Source organism: Sorex fumeus, unplaced genomic scaffold (genome assembly GCF_029834395.1).
Source record: "Sorex fumeus unplaced genomic scaffold, SorFum_2.1 ptg000058l, whole genome shotgun sequence".
In the NCBI taxonomy this organism is placed as follows: Eukaryota; Metazoa; Chordata; class Mammalia; order Eulipotyphla; family Soricidae; genus Sorex; species Sorex fumeus.
Window position 1 is genome coordinate 14,721,555 of NW_026606115.1, and position 17,488 is coordinate 14,739,042.

At 36.8% G+C, this 17,488-nt stretch overlaps 2 protein-coding genes across 2 annotated transcripts in view; one reads left to right on the top strand and one right to left on the bottom strand.

Annotated features, from left to right (window-relative positions):
* Positions 1 to 17,488, bottom strand: part of TMEM164 (transmembrane protein 164) — a 544,838-nt gene that overhangs the window by 280,395 nt on the left and 246,955 nt on the right. The window lies entirely within an intron of this gene.
* Positions 1 to 17,488, top strand: part of AMMECR1 (AMMECR nuclear protein 1) — a 143,969-nt gene that overhangs the window by 106,440 nt on the left and 20,041 nt on the right. The window contains exon 3 of the mRNA XM_056125659.1: positions 10,779 to 10,893. Coding sequence (XP_055981634.1) covers positions 10,779 to 10,893 — 115 coding nt within the window. The remainder of the gene's footprint in view (positions 1 to 10,778; positions 10,894 to 17,488) is intronic.

Consider the following 17,488-nt stretch of genomic DNA (forward strand, 5'->3'; position numbering starts at 1 on the left):
TTCTAAACTAAAGAAAGTGGTAACAGAATCTACATTTAATTATGTTCAAGAAGTGGTTCCATTTTATATTAACTTACAAAACATAAGGATGAGATCTCTGGAAACTTTGAAAGTCTATGTGAAGTATTTTTTGTGTTACATTCTCTTGAAAGTAGAGATGATCTCACATTTTCAAATTTCCCAAGATGGAAGTTACTGGTGCTTACAATGTAATCTGTTTTCCAGACCCATGGATATTTTTTGCCAAGACCATGAGAGTACTGTATAGTAATGGGTAATCCAAAGTCATATTAAATTAAAGGTAAATCTAAGTCATAAAGAGAGGGTTAAATCATGCTCATTGTACTCTAGAAACATTTTTAAAAGATTTTCATCAAAAATAATTTTTAAAAAATTTCTAAAACCATAATACAGTAAATCCAGAAATTCTGCACGGAAAATAGTTTATGTGTATATTATATGAAGAAAAATGAGGAATGTCTGCCGTATGCCCGTATGCATTAAACATTGAGCCATCTGTTTCTCGTTTTATTTTCCAGTTCTAGTTCTGCAGGAAATCAGTTTCCCAACCTATTCACCTAATTTGTAGGCAAAGAACATGTAGCCAGGGAACAGTTCTTAATGATATGGTTCTGGGAATCACAGCATGTGGACCAGAGAGTATTTTTCCCTCCTGGTGAGCAGTTATGGCTATGTCAAGAGTAGAAGCTTTTAAGAACTGGAGAGAAGCAGAAAAAAAGATATTTTGAGATTAAAACAGTTCAAGAACTAAGCTAGTATAAGAAAAAAATGTGTATTTTGCCATGATATGGATGGAACTAGAGGGTCTCATGCTGAGTGAAGTCAGTCAGAGGAGAGATACAAAATGATCTCATATGTGGGATTTAAAATTCACATCAAGGTAGTAACAAAGATCCAAATGCAACAGAACCTGAGAACTTGCCTACAAAACTGAATAGAACTAGGGTGGGGGAATGGGGGCATTGGGAGCATTGGTGGAAGGAAGCCAGCATTCTGGTGGTGGATATGGTGTTGGAACAATATGTGGATGAAAATACCATTGACAGTATTGTAAGATCACAGCATCTTAATAAAATAGCTGTGTGGAGAAATAACCTAATTAGAGGGCAGTAGGTAAATAACACTGGGAAGCAGTATTTCCTAAGTGGGTAATCCTGCCCCTTTGGGTGGCGGTGCTGGAAAATGGGGGGTGGTGAATAGTAATCTTGGATACCATTGGTGTGGTAGTGCTTTCTTCTTTTTTCTTAGAAGATTGCTTTTTAGAAGTGCACTGAGTGATTTTTGCAGAGGAGGAGGGAATCCAAGTTAGTTTGGAAACCTCTGCTGTAAAGTCAAATATAAAATAGGTAACAAATGACAGAAAATAGAACCCACAGGATCTGTTTCATTCTATTGACCCCTTTTTCTTACCCTTCCAGTCTTCCTCCCAAGCCTTTTGTCTTTGTCTATTTGTATATGTTCCAACCTCTTACTTTTTCTCCAACTTCTTTTCCTGCCTCTTGTTCCCCTTCCTCTCCATCCTAATTTGTATACATTCTCATTTTCTTATCTTTCCATTTTACATATCGCTTACAGTTTAAAGTTTTCTTTTGAGTCACAGCTTTCACTGAACCTTAAGGTCCTTTTCCTTCTTTCTTCACCATAACTGTGCCCTTTGTTGCTTCTATCCTTAGGTTTGATGAACAGTCACCTTTTTTTTTAAAAAAAATTTTTATTAGTGAGACATGAGGTACAGTTGTAGACTTACAAATTTTTGTGCTTGGGTTTCAATTATACAATGATCAAATACCCATCAAATGACCTCCACCAGTGCCCGTTTCCCACCACCACGGATTCCAGTATCCCTCCCACCCCCGAGCCCCCCCCATCCTACCCTGCCTCTGTGGCAGGGCATTCCCCTTTGTTCTCTCTCTCTCTTTTTGGGTGTTGTGGTTTGCAAAAGAGGCAATGGGTGACAATCATGTTTGGTCTATAGTCTACTTTCAGCATGCTTCTCCCATCCTGGGAGGATCCTCCCAACACCCTTTATTTGGTGTTCCCTTCTCTATCTGAGCAACCTTTTTCCCCTAGCATGTGTGGTTGGTCTTCAAGCCATGGAGTAAAGTTCCTGGTACTAATCTCGGCCATTCTTGGGTGTTAGTCTCCTATTTTGTTACTTTATGTTCCCCAGATGAATGCAATCTATGTCTATCCTTTTCTTTCTGAGTCATTTCGCTTAGCATGATACTTTCCATGTAGTACCACTTGTATGTAAATTTTATGACTTTGTTTTTTCTAACAGCTACATAGTACTCCATTGTGTAAATGTACCAAAGTTTCTTTAACCAGTCATCTTGAACAGTCACTTTTTGCATTCACTTTGTAACTTAGTTTTTAATAATGGGAAGTTGAAATTGCTGATTAATATGAAAGAGTTGTCATGAATAGTTTTTCTAATTTGCGTTTAGGATTCTGGTATTCTGACTTTCATAGGTCAGATATGCCCCATACAGATTCTATTCCAAATACTAATGAAAATTGCATAATTTCTGGGTGATCAACCCATCTATGAAAAAAAAACTTTTCCCTGATTTTTAAAGACTTACATCTGTTGATTTTCTTGTCTTCACCTGTTCAAATAGTGATTTGAAAATTTTAATTACTTCTTTTTTATTGAATCACCATGAATTAATGTTACAAATGTAGTTGTGATTGAGTTTTAGTTATACAATGTTCCAACAATGATCCCTTCACCAATGTTCACAACCTTCCACCAGTGTCTACAATTTTCTGAAAAATGATTGCATGTAAAACAAAATCCTTCTGCATTTGGTAATTTTCTCTGGTTACCTATGGCCATCAGTGTTTGAAAAAGTGAAGGAATGCATGAACACATGAGTGAATGTCTAGTTAGATTGACTTAAATGATTTCAATCCATTGAGTGCTATATTGTTTATGATAAACCTTGTAATATCTAAGGTTTTGTCTCATTCCAGCTGTTTCATTTTTCACTCATATTTTCCAACCACTGTCATAAGTCCTTGGATTATTTGATAGGTGAACACTCATTCTTCTTTAAAAATGTTCATTTTCATTAAAGTGCTATTTAACATTAGATATTAACGTTGACAGATGTTAATGTTGCTCTTAATTAGGTAAAATATATTCTTGGGAAGGTGCCAATCTGAATTGAATATATTTGAATTTTGTATGTGAATTAAACAGTTGTTTAAATGATACCTATCCATCATATGGGTGGTGGAGCTGCCGGTTAACTTTATACACAAGTGGGTTTTTGCCCCTAGTAATGTTTAAATATAGAATATGGCTTCCTATAGGGGCTGGAGAGGTAGTACAGCGGGTAGGGCACTTGTCTTACATGTCACCAACCCGAGTTCAAAATCTGTAGTCCTGTATGGTCCCTGAGCTTCACAAGGAGTGATCCCTGAGCATAGAGCCAGAAAAAGCCCTGAGCACTGCTGGGTGTGGCCTAAAAAAAAACAAGGAAAAAAGAAAGCAAGAAAGAAGGAAGGAAGAGAGGGAGGGAAAGGCTTCCTTTTGTAGCATAGTTATTTTGTGGGAATTGGATGTAGGATCTCTTAGTTTATTAGTTCCTTAGACTATCTGTATTTTATTTTATTTTTTAATTTTATTTATTTTTTTATTAGTGAAACACCATGAGGTACAGTTATAGACTTACAAATTTTGTGCTTGGGTTTCTATCTGTATTTTAAATTGGTAGACACTGCTTTAGTATGAAATATTTTCCATGGAAAATATTAATATTTTAAAATAATTCTATTAAGATTTCCAGCAGAAAGGAAGTTCAACTCTGTTTACCTGTTGACTACTACTGAATGCTGCTAAACAGTTGTTTGCCTTCTTTAGGGAAAGGTACTACAGGTATGAGATCAGAGTTGCCAAGTAAGGCAAGAATTTAAGTTTAAAATAAAAATAATCTTGGGGGCTGAAGAAATAATACAGTGGGTAGGGCAGTTGCCCTGCATGGAGCTAACCCAGGATTAGATCCCTGGCATCCCATACGGTCTCCTGAGCACCATCCAAAGTAATTCCTGTGTTGCAGAGCCAGGGATAACCCTGATCATTGCTGAGTGTGACCCTCAAACCCAAAATAAATAAATAAATAAATAAACGATTTAAAATATTTCATTCAAAGGTGTCAGATACATTGTGGGATATTATAAATAATTTTGGACTCGAGTCAGAGAAAGGGGCTGTATCCATACCTGGCTCGCTGACTAGCTGGGATACCTCAAGAAAATTACTATCTGGATTGTATATCCATCTTCTCAAATGGCTGGGCTTTCACAGTACTACACAGTCTATATACTTAAAAAGAAAAAATGTAACTTAGGGAAGCTGAATCTTTTGATTTATCAGCTACCCACTCCAGCCTTGCAGTTCTCAAGTTAGTTGGCAACTGTACAAGCTCCCCGTGATGTATTCTATATGCCAAACACAGTAACAACAAAGTCTCCAATGGAGACATTACTGGGCCCGCTCGAGCAAATCTTTTTATAATCTCTTAAAATCCTTGCTAGGATTTCATTACTAGTTCTTTCTCCTAGATACTCAGCAATTCCTTTCTTTTGGAATTTTCTCTCTGCTCCTTAGTTTGTAAGGTTACTTAGAGGGACCAGTGGGAGTACGGGAGGTAAGACACTTGCCTTGCATGCAGTTGCAGGGACTGCAACCCTAGTTCAAATACCCACCACCACAGATGGCCCCCTGAGCACTTCCAAGTGTAAAACAGCTCCCTCCCCACTCCATAAAAAGAAATATGGGGTCATAGAGTACAGCGGATAGAGTGTATGCCTTGTAGTTCATGCATTGTTATCAACCCAGGTTCAGCTTCCAGCATGCCATATGGTTTCCAAACTTGCCAGGAGTGATCCCCGCATACAGATCTAGGAATAAACCCCAAGAACTACCAGGTGTGGTCCAACTCCCTCTCCAAATGTTAGAGTTGATAAATAGCAAGAATTAAAAGTCTTATTTGAATAAGTGTTTCTGTAAAATCAGATTACGTTCATCATGGTTAATGTACCATCACCATTTCAAGTTTGGAGTCAACACATTTGAGTCTTTGTATGATGAGACATGATTGTTAATTTTTCTTATTAGTCATGCTAGCATTTTTGTTCTTATTCTAAACATCTTTTTTTCTTAGAAGCTCAGGACAATTGATCCACAGGTCTCCATTAACAAGTAAACCTTGCCAGCCTGATCATAGATTCTTTCAAAATGTCAATGTTTTGAAATAGTGTGAATAGCTTTTACTGGCTTCCTAGGAGATCAACAAAACAATGTGCCTCAAAGTGTTGAGAAAGTAACCATATGTCAGTTTCAGTGTGTATGTATTACTTTAAAGCTAGAACTAGTTACAGATAGTTCTTCATTAAAGGAGGAGCAGTAGTATAATAAATAGCCAAGCAATTGTTGACTAGCTTGTGGGAAAATTGGAACCTTCATGCACTGCTTGTATGTGAACAGAGAATGATACAGCCTCGGGGGAAATGTGTTGAATTCTCAAAAAAACAAAACATAGAAAACTTAGCATTTCTATGTATCTAAAAACATGTCTACCTACACACTCACACACGAATACTCATAGCTGTTTATTTCTTGCAGCTGAAATGTGGAGATAACCTAAATGTTCATCAACAGAGGGATTAAAAAATTTATTATGTCCATGTAGCACTGTAGCACTGTCCTCCTGTTGTTCATTGATTTGCTCGAGCGGGTACCAAGTAACGTCTCATAATAAATTGTCCATGTAATTGAATAATATTAGGCAATAGAAAAGATGAGTACTGATGCATGTGTTAATATGAATAAAATCCCAGACGTTACGCTACATGAAAGGAAAGGCCCTCCCATTGATCGTCGATTTGCTCGAGCGGGCCCAGTAACGTCTCCATTGGAGACTTTGTTGTTACTGTGTCTGGCATATCAATACTCTCGGTAGCTTGCCGGGCTCTCCGAGAGGGGCGGAGGAATCGAACTCGGGTCGGCCATGTTGGCCGCTTGTAAGGCGAACGCCCTACCCGCTGTGCTATCGCTCCAGCCCATGAAAGGAACCAGAAACAAAAAATAGCCACATATTAGACTGGAGAAAGTTAAAGGTTTAAGGCACTTTCCTTGCATATGGTTGGCCACAGTTGATCATTGGCACCACTCATGGTCCTTAAGTACTACCAGAAGTGCCCATGAGCACAGACCCAGGAGTAACCCCTGAGCACAGCTGTGTGTGACTCAACTCCCCCTACCAAAATGGCTATGTAATGTATAGTTTTAGCTATAGTACAGTAGCTAGATATGGTATACAGTATGTAATTTATAAGTACATAGTTATATAGTAAGTAGTATATAGTATCATGTCATATGCAAAGTGTGAGAGTTTCACTTTTTATTTTCTTCTCTGTATGCCTTTCATATCCTTCTTGCCCAATTTCTATGGATAGGAATTCCAGTACTATATAGATGAGAGGGGCAGCTTTGTCTTGTGCCCTATCCTTAGAAGGAAGGATTTCAGCTTTTCACCACTGAGTAAGATGTTTGCCTTGGGCTTGTGGTAAATGGCTTTAACTGTTGAGGAAAATTCCTTCAACCCCAACTTTATTGAGATTTTTTGTCATGAATGGGTTTGGATCTTGTCAAATGCTTTCTCTGCAGTTATTGAAATAATAAATGATTTGTATTTTCCTTGTGTTGGCATTGTGTATTACATTAATTTATTTGCATGTACTAAATCATCTATTCTGTGTCCCTGGTATGAACCCTACTTGGTTGGTCATAATGATCTTTCGGATGTATTGTTTGCTACATTGGTTTGCTAATATTTTGTTTACGGTCTTCGCATCAGTGTTAATCATTGGTATAGGTCTGTAGTTTTCTTTTTTTTTTTTGTGATGTTTCTGTTTTTGCTGGATGGAGTGATAGCACCGCGTTAGGGCATTTGCCTTGCATGTGCTGGCCCGGCTGACCCAGGTTTGATTCCTCCACTCCTCTCGGAGAGCCCGGCAAGCTAGCAAGAGTATTTTGCCCACATGGCAAAGCCTGGCAAGCTACCCGTGATGTATTCAATTTGCCAAACACAGTAACAACAAGTCTCACAATGGAGATGTTACTGGTGCCTGCTCGAGCAATCGATGAACAATGGGAAGTCAGTGCTACAGTGCTCTGTTTTTGCTACCAGGGTAATGTCTGCCTCATTATAGCTGTTCAGTAAGATTTCTGTTTCTTCAACTTTCTGAAAGAGCCAGAAAAGGACTGGCAGTAGATGTTCTTTAAAGGTTGGAAAGAATTCACTAGGAAACCTACCTGGGACAGACATTAGATTACCATTTCAATTTCCTTGATAGAATCTAAGGGCCTGTTCAGTTGCTGTTTTCTCTTGACCTTGACGACTATAGGAGTCCAAAAAGGTATCCATTTCTTCTGGGGTCTTCAGTTTCATGGCATAAAGATTTTCCTGATGATCCTTTGAATTTCTGTGGTAGCAGTTGTAATATCTCCTGTTTAATTTCTGTTTTAGCTTACTAGAGTTTTCTCTCTTTTTCTTTTTTAGTCTTTTTAATGGTTTATTAATCATGTTTATTCTTTAAAATAACTAAGTCTTGGTTTTGTTGATATTTTGAATTTTTAGTTTATTTTTGATTAATTTATCCTCTAAGTTTTATTTCCTTCCTTCTGATAATTTTGAATTCCTTTTTGTTGATCCTTTTCTAGCTGCTTAACTTGCGCTATTGGTTATGTGGGCTTTACCTTGCTTCCCAACAAATTCTTGCACAGCAACTGTCTTTTCTTGTAACACTGCTTTTGCTCTCTCCCATATGTTCTGGTAATTTGTATCTTTATTCTCATCTGTACCAATGAATAGATCATTTAGGAAAAAATCTCATTAAGGAAACAATGACCCTGAAGGAAGAAATAGAAAACATGGTCCTAGTAGACATATATAGGACACTTCACCACCAAAATGTGGAATACACATTCTTTGCCAGTGCTGCAAGCAGGCACTGAAACATGGGACTTATATTTTAGAATTTCTTTCCAACATATGTATGTATAAGTGCACTCCTATATGTCTTTCTCTTGGCTATGAATGAGAACTTGAAAATAAAACTTTATTTTCCAGCAGGAAAATAAAAGACACCAAACCAGTGTAAATGTATATTGTTAAATTATAAAATAGTAAATTACTGTTCTAGATTTGGATTATTGATGATTTTTTAAATTTTTTGATTAAATTTTACTTCTTTGTTTTATGTAGGACTACTGCTATTTATTCAGCCACTGATTAGCTGATTGAATTGGGCATGAACTCCACCTTACTTTATTTTCATAATTTTATTTATTTTTTCTTCTTACATTTATTTATTGAATCACTGTGGGAAAAGTCACAAAGCTTTCAGGTTTAAGTCTCGGTCCTACAATGATCAAAGACCTCTCCCTTCACCAGTACTCATTTTTCACCACCAAGAACCCCAATATACCCCCCTCCTACCCCTCCCAATGCCTGTGAGGCAGATGGTTTCTACTTAACTCTTCTTTGCATAGATTACGTTCATTGTTTTGACAAAAGATGCACCATTATTGTTTAGAATTTCCCCCCCCCCCAACAATCAGAATTGCTGAAAAGGCATTGTGAAATACTTTGTTTTCTATAGCTGGTATGAGACTCATATAATGTCATATAATGATTTTGGATTTCTGCAAAGAGCCAGATCATTACGAGATTGGTTTCTGTGCGTCTGGTGTTATGGCTGTGCCAGAGAGCCACGTGTGGGAGGCAACTCGTGACCTCGGTAGGGTATGAAGGACGAGCCGGTACTGCCCCCCTTCCCATGAAACTGTAGTTGCCCCGTCACCACCGGCTCATACCTGGCTTTCCTATAAGCTCTGAGGCAGCGGCCACCCTGCTGCTGGTGGGGGGGGGGGGGTGGAAGGGAGCAACACCCTTTCCCTCCTGGAAAGGCATGGCGCCTTAGTTTAACGCATGGTCCATTCACTTTTCTGCCACAAGCTGCCGGGCTCTGGACTAAGTCCTTTTGCCTCTGGAGCCATAGCCATGCTGGAGAGCTGCTCGCGGGGGGCAACTTATGACCTCGGTAGGGCGTGAAGGATGAGCTTGTACTGCCCCCCTTCCCATGAGACTGCAGTTGCCCCGTCACTGCTGGCTCATACCTGGCTTTCCAATAAGCTCTGAGGCTGCAGCCACCTTGCTGCCTGGGGTCAGGATTGGGGAAAGGTGGAAGGAGCAACACCCTTTTCTTCCGGGGAGGCATGGCACTGTAGTTTAACGCTTGGTCCATTCACTTTTCTGCCCCAAGCTGTTGGGCTCTAGACTAAGTCCTTTTGCCTCTGGAGCCATGGCCAAATTTGACTTCTTGAATGGGATAAAAAGTTTCTCCTTGATAAAGAATATTTCCATATCATTCTGTATGCATTTTCCTTTGTAGCATAGGATAGAATGACCATTAAAATACATTGAAAACGCTGAACAAAAAAGTCTTATGATAGTCAATAAGTTCTAGAGGAAGAGGTGAAAAAGAAAAAATACAGTGATGAAAAAAAAGGAAATCACTGAAATGTCAATAAAATTATTTCCAACATCTTTGAACTTTGTTGTGGCCCAAATAGTGTTTAGGCTCTGTATTTGTAGCTGCTAAGGATTAATATGTAAAAAAAAAACATTTCCTATGCCTGGCTTCTGTATAGGACTTTTGAAAATTAATGGTACAAATACAAGGTACAAATACAAGCAGTGTCATTAATATAGTGGGCAATCAGAAGTGTGTTTTTCCTGACCAAGAAATGGTTTCTATAAAATTAAAAGGAACATTCAGTGCTTCTGGTTATGTATATGAGTCTATTTTTTCTCAATTCTACTATTGCATAAAGAATTATAGCCTTCTAACATTTTTGCTCTTTACGGTGGCTTTTTTCTATGCACTGTGGTATACTGCACTTGATTATAGGATCAAATCAGAGTTGATGTACTCAAATATCCATTGATGTGATTAATGGTCTTCGAATCATACTTTTATTCTCTAGATTAGCTCTATTTCCTGTAGCTTTCACATTTTTGAAAGATATCTTGAATTATCCTTTATAGGGGGCCTTGAAATCCTTGTTGAGTGTTTTTAGTCTATAATTTGCATGATTATTTTCATTTTCCTTCATTTCTTTTGCTTCAAGGAAATGAGATTTCGATCTTCTTTTGAACTCTTTGAGTACTATTCTGTAGTAAGTGGTCAACCTCATAATATTTTTACAACCTAAAATACTTACATGTACATAACATAACTTACATGTATATAGGAATTAATTTCTCCTATATACATAACATGTTGTATTCCTCCAACACTAGATCCAGAATTCTTCCCATAAGTTTCCGCTAGTGTGCTTTTAAAACATTTTCCTCAGAAGTAAAATAAGACACTCTCATTCTATAAATAACAGGGAAGTATAATACAAAATGATTGTATAGAAACTGTAATTATCATTCATTGTTTTACAGTTGAAGTGGTCATGGCTGGTAAACACAATCTTGAATTTAAAAATGGTGACATATTGTTGCCCTTAAATATTTTTTAAGTTTGCCTTTAAATATTTTTTAGGATTATTAGCATATTTGGCTCCTTATTGACTTTTTTAAAGATCATTTGTCTTTTGCCAATGATTTTCTGAATTTTAAATTAAGAACTCCTACATTTAGTGATTGCTTTAATGTTTGCTTTGTTTCCAACAGTGCCCTTAAAGATAGCCGTTTTCCCCCAATGACAAGGGATGAGCTGCCACGGCTGTTCTGCTCTGTTTCTCTGCTCACTAACTTTGAAGATGTCTGTGATTATTTGGACTGGGAGGTAAGATAATAGAAAATTTTAAAAGAAAAATGAAGGTAAATCTCGAGTGGTTTTTAAAATTATACCCAGAAAATAACTCTTTCAACCCATTCTCTATTGTAATGGAAGTGAAGCATGAAATGAATAAATAAGCCTCACTGTAAATTAATAATAATGATAATGAAGGGTTTTTAAAAGGCAAAATGCCATTTGTCCTTTTAAGCTCTAATCTGAATTTGTTGTTCATTTTAATTCTGTTTATCATAGAACCTCATATAAGTTGTTCCTACATATTAGGAAATACTGCTTAGAATTAATTTCTCCTTTTATGTCATCCCAGTAAACTCTGGTGTGACTGCAGTTAGGAGATCAGACCAGAGGTTATATTCCAGAAACAAGGAACCAGAAGTTAGAATAATATGCTGGTTGTTCAAGTCATGGATAATGACAGGGTATTCAGTTAGCTAGAGTTGAATACTGCTATTTGTTCTTGGCTACCTTAATTATGAAATTAACATGCTAACATTATTAAAATTATATTTCAGCTGTTTCTTATAATTTCCATCATCAGAGTAGCCTTTATTGGTTACATTGTTATTCTTCACTTTGTGGGGTTGTACTCCTGAGAAAGTTCAGAGGCCCCTCATGCCTTGCTTTGGTGGTGGGAGGAGATAGTTCACTCCATGTTTCTGAAATTGTATTCACCATTGCAAACACGTTCACATTACTGAATGCCGATTATATTCAAGGCACTGTACTATCTTTACAAAAATGGTAAAAATTGGTCCATACCATAAGACATCTTCTTAACAGCAAAGAGAAGTATGTGCAAAGCATAAACAAACTATTGCTATAAAATTGAATGGATCTGTGGGATAAACATAGCATCCCTTCATAATGGACACACATAAATGGAATGACTGTATCATTATGCTTTAATTCTACTGGGGTTTTTGGTTCTCCCAAATGGTGCTCAGGGCTTTCAAGTTTTCATCCAACTAATTGGCAGTTCAATAGGAGGCCTGAAAATATAGTGCAGGAAGGACACTGTGCTGCCAGGAATCACCAGAGCCACCCCAGTGGTGCTCAGAGTCATTGGGGATATACCTAGTAGTGCTTGGGAGCCTCTATGATCAGGTTATACCTGATCAATGTTTAGGGGGCCATGTGACGTCAGGGATTGAACCAGGGTCAATGCATGCAAAGCATATACTATCTTAGATGGATGCTCCCCTTATATATTTCACTGTCCCTCCTCTTTTTTTTTTTAAGAATAACTACCCACCATGATGACTGATATGTTTTGTCATGTGGCTGAACACTGTTCTGACATTTTATTGAATGAGAATTTTTGCCTTTGTCCTGATTCTTTGAAGACTTCACATAATATATTCCAGTGCAATTCCATTTTCACATACAGAAAAAGATATTTTTAAAGTTATTATCTTTAAAATCTATATATTGTTTTTATGCCAGAGATATTTAAAAATTTCTGCAGAGAATAGGATGAAAGAGTTCCTTCTGGGTATTTTTTGAGTATTTGAGGGGTACTTTGAATATTTGAGGGATATTTTTTGAGCATTTGAGTATTTTTGATTTTTTTGTAAAGGAAAAAATGAAATTGATTGTATTTATCCTAGCAAATTTGGAATGTTTAAAACCTGTAAAAACTTCCTGTTTTCTATAAGTATATTGTTATTAGAATTTTCAAGCTTACCCATATTATAGAAACGATTCAGTACTTTATTTTTAAACCATTCCAAATAATATCTCATACTTCTTAAAAATATTATAGTTTACATGATTCTTTTACTGTCTAAGGCTACAGCTTCCTCTTCTCCAGCTAGAATTTGATTTCTGCTTTCTAAGATTTAAGGTACTTTGTGTGTATGTAGTAGTGAGAGTGAGAGAGAGAATAGGTCAAAAAGCTTGAATCTAAGAGATAACCATGCTCAGGACACTACTATTACACCCACCAAGTTGAAAGTACAGCTCTTGTGGGTATGTGTGTATATGCATGTGAAGATATTCATAAATGTATATTGCTTAAAAGTGTGTGCGTGTTTTGAGGTAAGAAAATATGGGAGATCCCAAGATTTTTTAAACAGAGATAAGTAATCACAGAGTACATTATCTTTGACTTACTTAAACACTGTCTGCAGCTAAAATTAACCTTAATAATTCCATTTGGGCTCTATTGTTCATGAGAGCTATGAGATTTCTTTTAGGGGAGTATGATGGGATGCATTTTAGGTTGGTTATATGTACTCTTTCAGGGCATATTTATCCTTTCTGATCACTTCTACCTACTTGAATTTCTAGAAAAATCTTTCTTTTACTTGATATTATATGTAACATATTCCTCAAAACTTAAATATGAGTGCATATTTAGTGTTATTTTCCTGACAAAACAATAACATAAATATTCTCATATTTTTGTTCTTTAAATGTATAAACATTTGAAAATGAACTAGAATTGATAGAGTGGCTGTGCTAAGAGAAAAAGACTGTCCTTTTCAGTTAATTGCAATTTAAAATATTTAGCTTAAAAGAACATTTTCCCAAAGATTAGTATAAAATTTCAATTCAAGTATTATACTGTGATTTGTACTTTAAGAAATATACTATAGTCAGTGATTGAAAATGGAGTGGTATTATTATAGGAGTTATTTTTCTTTGTTTTTGTTCCCTTTTTGCCACTGCAGCAGTGCTCAGGGGCTTGAGGGTGGTGATACTCAGCGAAACCTGCAAGCAGGGCCCAAGGATATAGTGCTCCTTGGTCCAAGGGGGGCCAGAGAATACCAGAGTCACACTGGCAATGCTTCAGTGACTCCTGGGCGACACCATCAATGCTCAGGAGACCATGTGGTGCCAGAGATTGAACCTGACAAGGCATGCACTATAACCCCTGTACTGTCTTACCTGGCCCCAGGAATTAATGCTCTTAATGTTTCTGAGGAAACTCTACTACTTTAAACTCAGAATGTCTGGGAAAAAATGAAAAACTTTTGGTTTTTAACATATGTATTTATATGTATATATTTGTCCAATTCCTCTCCTAGGAATAGATCCAAAAGAAAAGAGTACATGTTGAGACAAAAATTTGTACACACATAAAAAAAATGGTACATAAATGCTCATAGGAGCACTATTCAGAATAGCCAAAAAATGGAAAATTTCAAATTTTTATCAGCATATGAATGAATAAACAAAACATGGTAAATCCATGAAATTAAGTACTTTTCAGCCATAAAAAGAAATGAAATGTCAAGACAAGCTGCAACACAAATTAACCTTGAAAACTATGCCAAGAGAAAAAAACCAATCACAAAAGGACACACGCTGTATGATTCTATTTAAATCAATTTAAATATCAAGAAATGGGTGTACCTGTAGAGAAAGGCAGCATATTAGTAGTTGCCATGGTTTTGGAGGGAGAGAGAGAGGGTGAACGTGAAGTGACTGCTTAATGGGTATGTGATTTCCATTTGGGGCGATAATAAATTCTGGGACTAGATAGTGTGGTATTGTACTACATTGTTAATGTCCTTAACACCACTACATTGTACACTTTTAGGTGGTAAATTTTAAGGGTATTTTGCTACCATAAAAACATATTCGTATATTTAAAACTATCATATATATAATAGTAGAATAATTTTAATTTATTGGAAAAACTCAAAGAAATGCAAACCATTCATAATTATACCACTCAGATAATCATTTTTAACATTTTTGAATATCCCTTTCAGTTATTTTTGTGTCTTTGTGTCAGATCTGCAAATTTGCTTATGTAATAGGTAATTATGCATTCACTATTAAAAAGAGATTATTATCACTATTAAAAAGATTTGGGAAAATCTTTGCTTATGGTTTATCTTGGTGTACAAGCTAATTATATTAGACATATCTTCATGAGGAGTCGGTTTATGTTGGAAAAATATACATTTCACTTTGGGAAATTTCATTCTGTCAAAGAAGTATAACTTCCAGAATGAAGTATCCTGGGACAGAGCCATAGTACAGCAGACTGGGTGATTGCCTTGCACACTACGGACCAGCTTTGATTCCTGGTACCACATAAGGTCCTCTAAAACTCGCCAGAAGTGAGCACAGAGCCAGGAATAAGCCCTGAGTACAGCCAAATGTGCCCACTGCAAAAACAAACAAAAAAACTGAAGCTTCCTATTTACTGTAAGTTTCTGATTTTTAACTTTTTTTGTCTCACCTGGTGCTGCACAGTGGTTACTCCGGGCTCTGGACTGAGGAATTACTCTTGACGGTGCTCAGGGGACCATATGGGATGCTGGGAATGGAACCTGGGTTGCCCAAGTGCAAGGAAAATGCCCTACCCGTTGTGCTGTAGCTCCAGCCCCAAGTTTCTGATTTTTAACCTGAAATGGGAAGTGCTGTATGTTTATGCCTTAGAGGGAAAGAAATTAATGATTATAGAATTTTAATAGAAATTTTTTAAGTTGAAAATAATTAGTATGTTTTATTTAAGCAAAGGTCTCTAATACAAGACTTCTGTGGTGAAGATAAACTTGACACTGGTGAAATGTGTGTTACTATAGCAGAATAACTAATTTTAGAGGAATGAAAATATCACATCAAAGCAGGGAGAAGGAAAAATCAAGAGGTGCCAAAGCATGGAGATGGGTAACTTCAATAACAAAAGCGATATGTCTATGGTCATGAAGATGAGGAATATCAGTAGTTATTGACACTGGTTTTCAGATGATAAAGAACAAATGAACTGGCTACTTTCAGACTCTCCTCTTCATCCAAGATTTTAAACTGAGCCTGTTTGAAACTATCTTTTGGTTTCTTACTTTACAAGGAAAATTGGATTAACATCAATCTTTATCTTTTTTTTTTTTTTTGGTGGGGGAGGTTAGACCCAGCCCGGCAATGTTAAGGTCTTACTCCTGGCTCTATGCTCAGAAATTACTCATGGTGGTGCTTGGGGGACCATATGGGGTGCCAGGAGTCAGCCGCATGCAAGTGAAGCACCCTCTACACTTTGTACTATCTCTCCAGCCCCTCAGCGATCACTCTTGTGGGGGACTGAGGGGACTCATAAGGGATGCTGGGGATCGAACCCAGGTTGGCCATATGTGACCTGCTCCAGTCTTTGTCTTTAAAGACTAGAATGCTTCTATTGGATAATAAGTGAAATGTTTAAAAAATGGGTTCACAAGTGCAGTAATTCATTTCAAATCAATGTTGAACTGACAGAATTAGTAATGCTGAAATGTTATATCTCCTCAGTATAGAACATATAGCATTTAAAATGAGTGCAGCGTTCTTTAGCCTTGACCAGTATCTCTTCTGCATCACATACCAGCAGCTAAACAGAGGAGGGAGATAAGGGGTTTTTAATGTTTCTACACCTGTGGCCTGGCTCAGGTCTGTGGACTAATGACTCAAGACTACTTGTCTTAAATTAGCTCTCAAAAAATCTGGATACTCAGTAAGAACAAATGAAATATCCAAACTAAGCTACATAGACAAATTGGAACAAGACTCCTGTTCCAATTCGTCTGTACAGCTTTATTGATCACTGCCTGAATCATATTTTGATTATTTTACTGGGGTTTATAAAAAGGATTAAGAGTGATTAATTGTGGGGTCATTAATTGATAAACTGATTTGTCAACTACAGTGGTTGCTAAATAAATGAATTACTCCCATGGGGAGAAATCTGAATTGACCTATCTTATGTTTGAACACAAAAAGGTAATCAGTGTGTTATGTTCTTCTATTGATACAATTCTCTCTTAGTTCTGAATAACATAACAATTGACAAGATATGGTGCTTTAGAAAGAACAAAGTTCATAGACCATATTGGAACTCTAAAACATTAAGAGCCTAGGTCTTACATAGTTATAGTACTTTGGAGTCATGTTTCCTTTAAGTATCTGAAGGGAATGAAACCAATGATATTAACTGGAGTTCGACCTTTGGTATAATCCTAAGTATGCCATCACATAGCTGCTCATTTTCAAGATGATATAAATGAGTGCTTTTTGTTTGTAATATAACTTGTATGACAAGTATGTTATTAGTGATCCTATGGAAGTTAATGTAGTTATTTGATGACAGGAGTGAAAATATTTTCTAAATTATAGTTTTAGAAATAAGCTTTAGGCATTCTTTCAATGATAAATGTATTTTCATAAATCAGAAGCCACTTTTTGTTATACTCTGACTCCTTGGATCCCTGAAAGCCCACCTGTATATACTGCTGTCACTTGGGCAATACATTATCATCCAAAGACAGACTGTTCTTTTACAGCACCCAAAAACATACATGAAATCAAACAATGCAGCGTGTGGCTGACCAGCCTGATTCTTTTGTGATGGCAAAAACCTGTCCCTGAATTATTACCCTAAGCCATTAGACTCTGTCCCTAAAGTACCAGAACATTTGTCATTGAACGTGAGTTTGTTGGACTTCTGGTACTCATAGAACTGCACTTCACTTTAAAAGCAACCTTCAAAGTGTACCTCTTGAGCAATTGTAGATCCATTTCTGACGTGCTCAGGTGTAGTTAATAATAGGTCTTTTGTAATAGCAGCCTTCGTGAGGGTAAACAGATGAAATGAATCAAT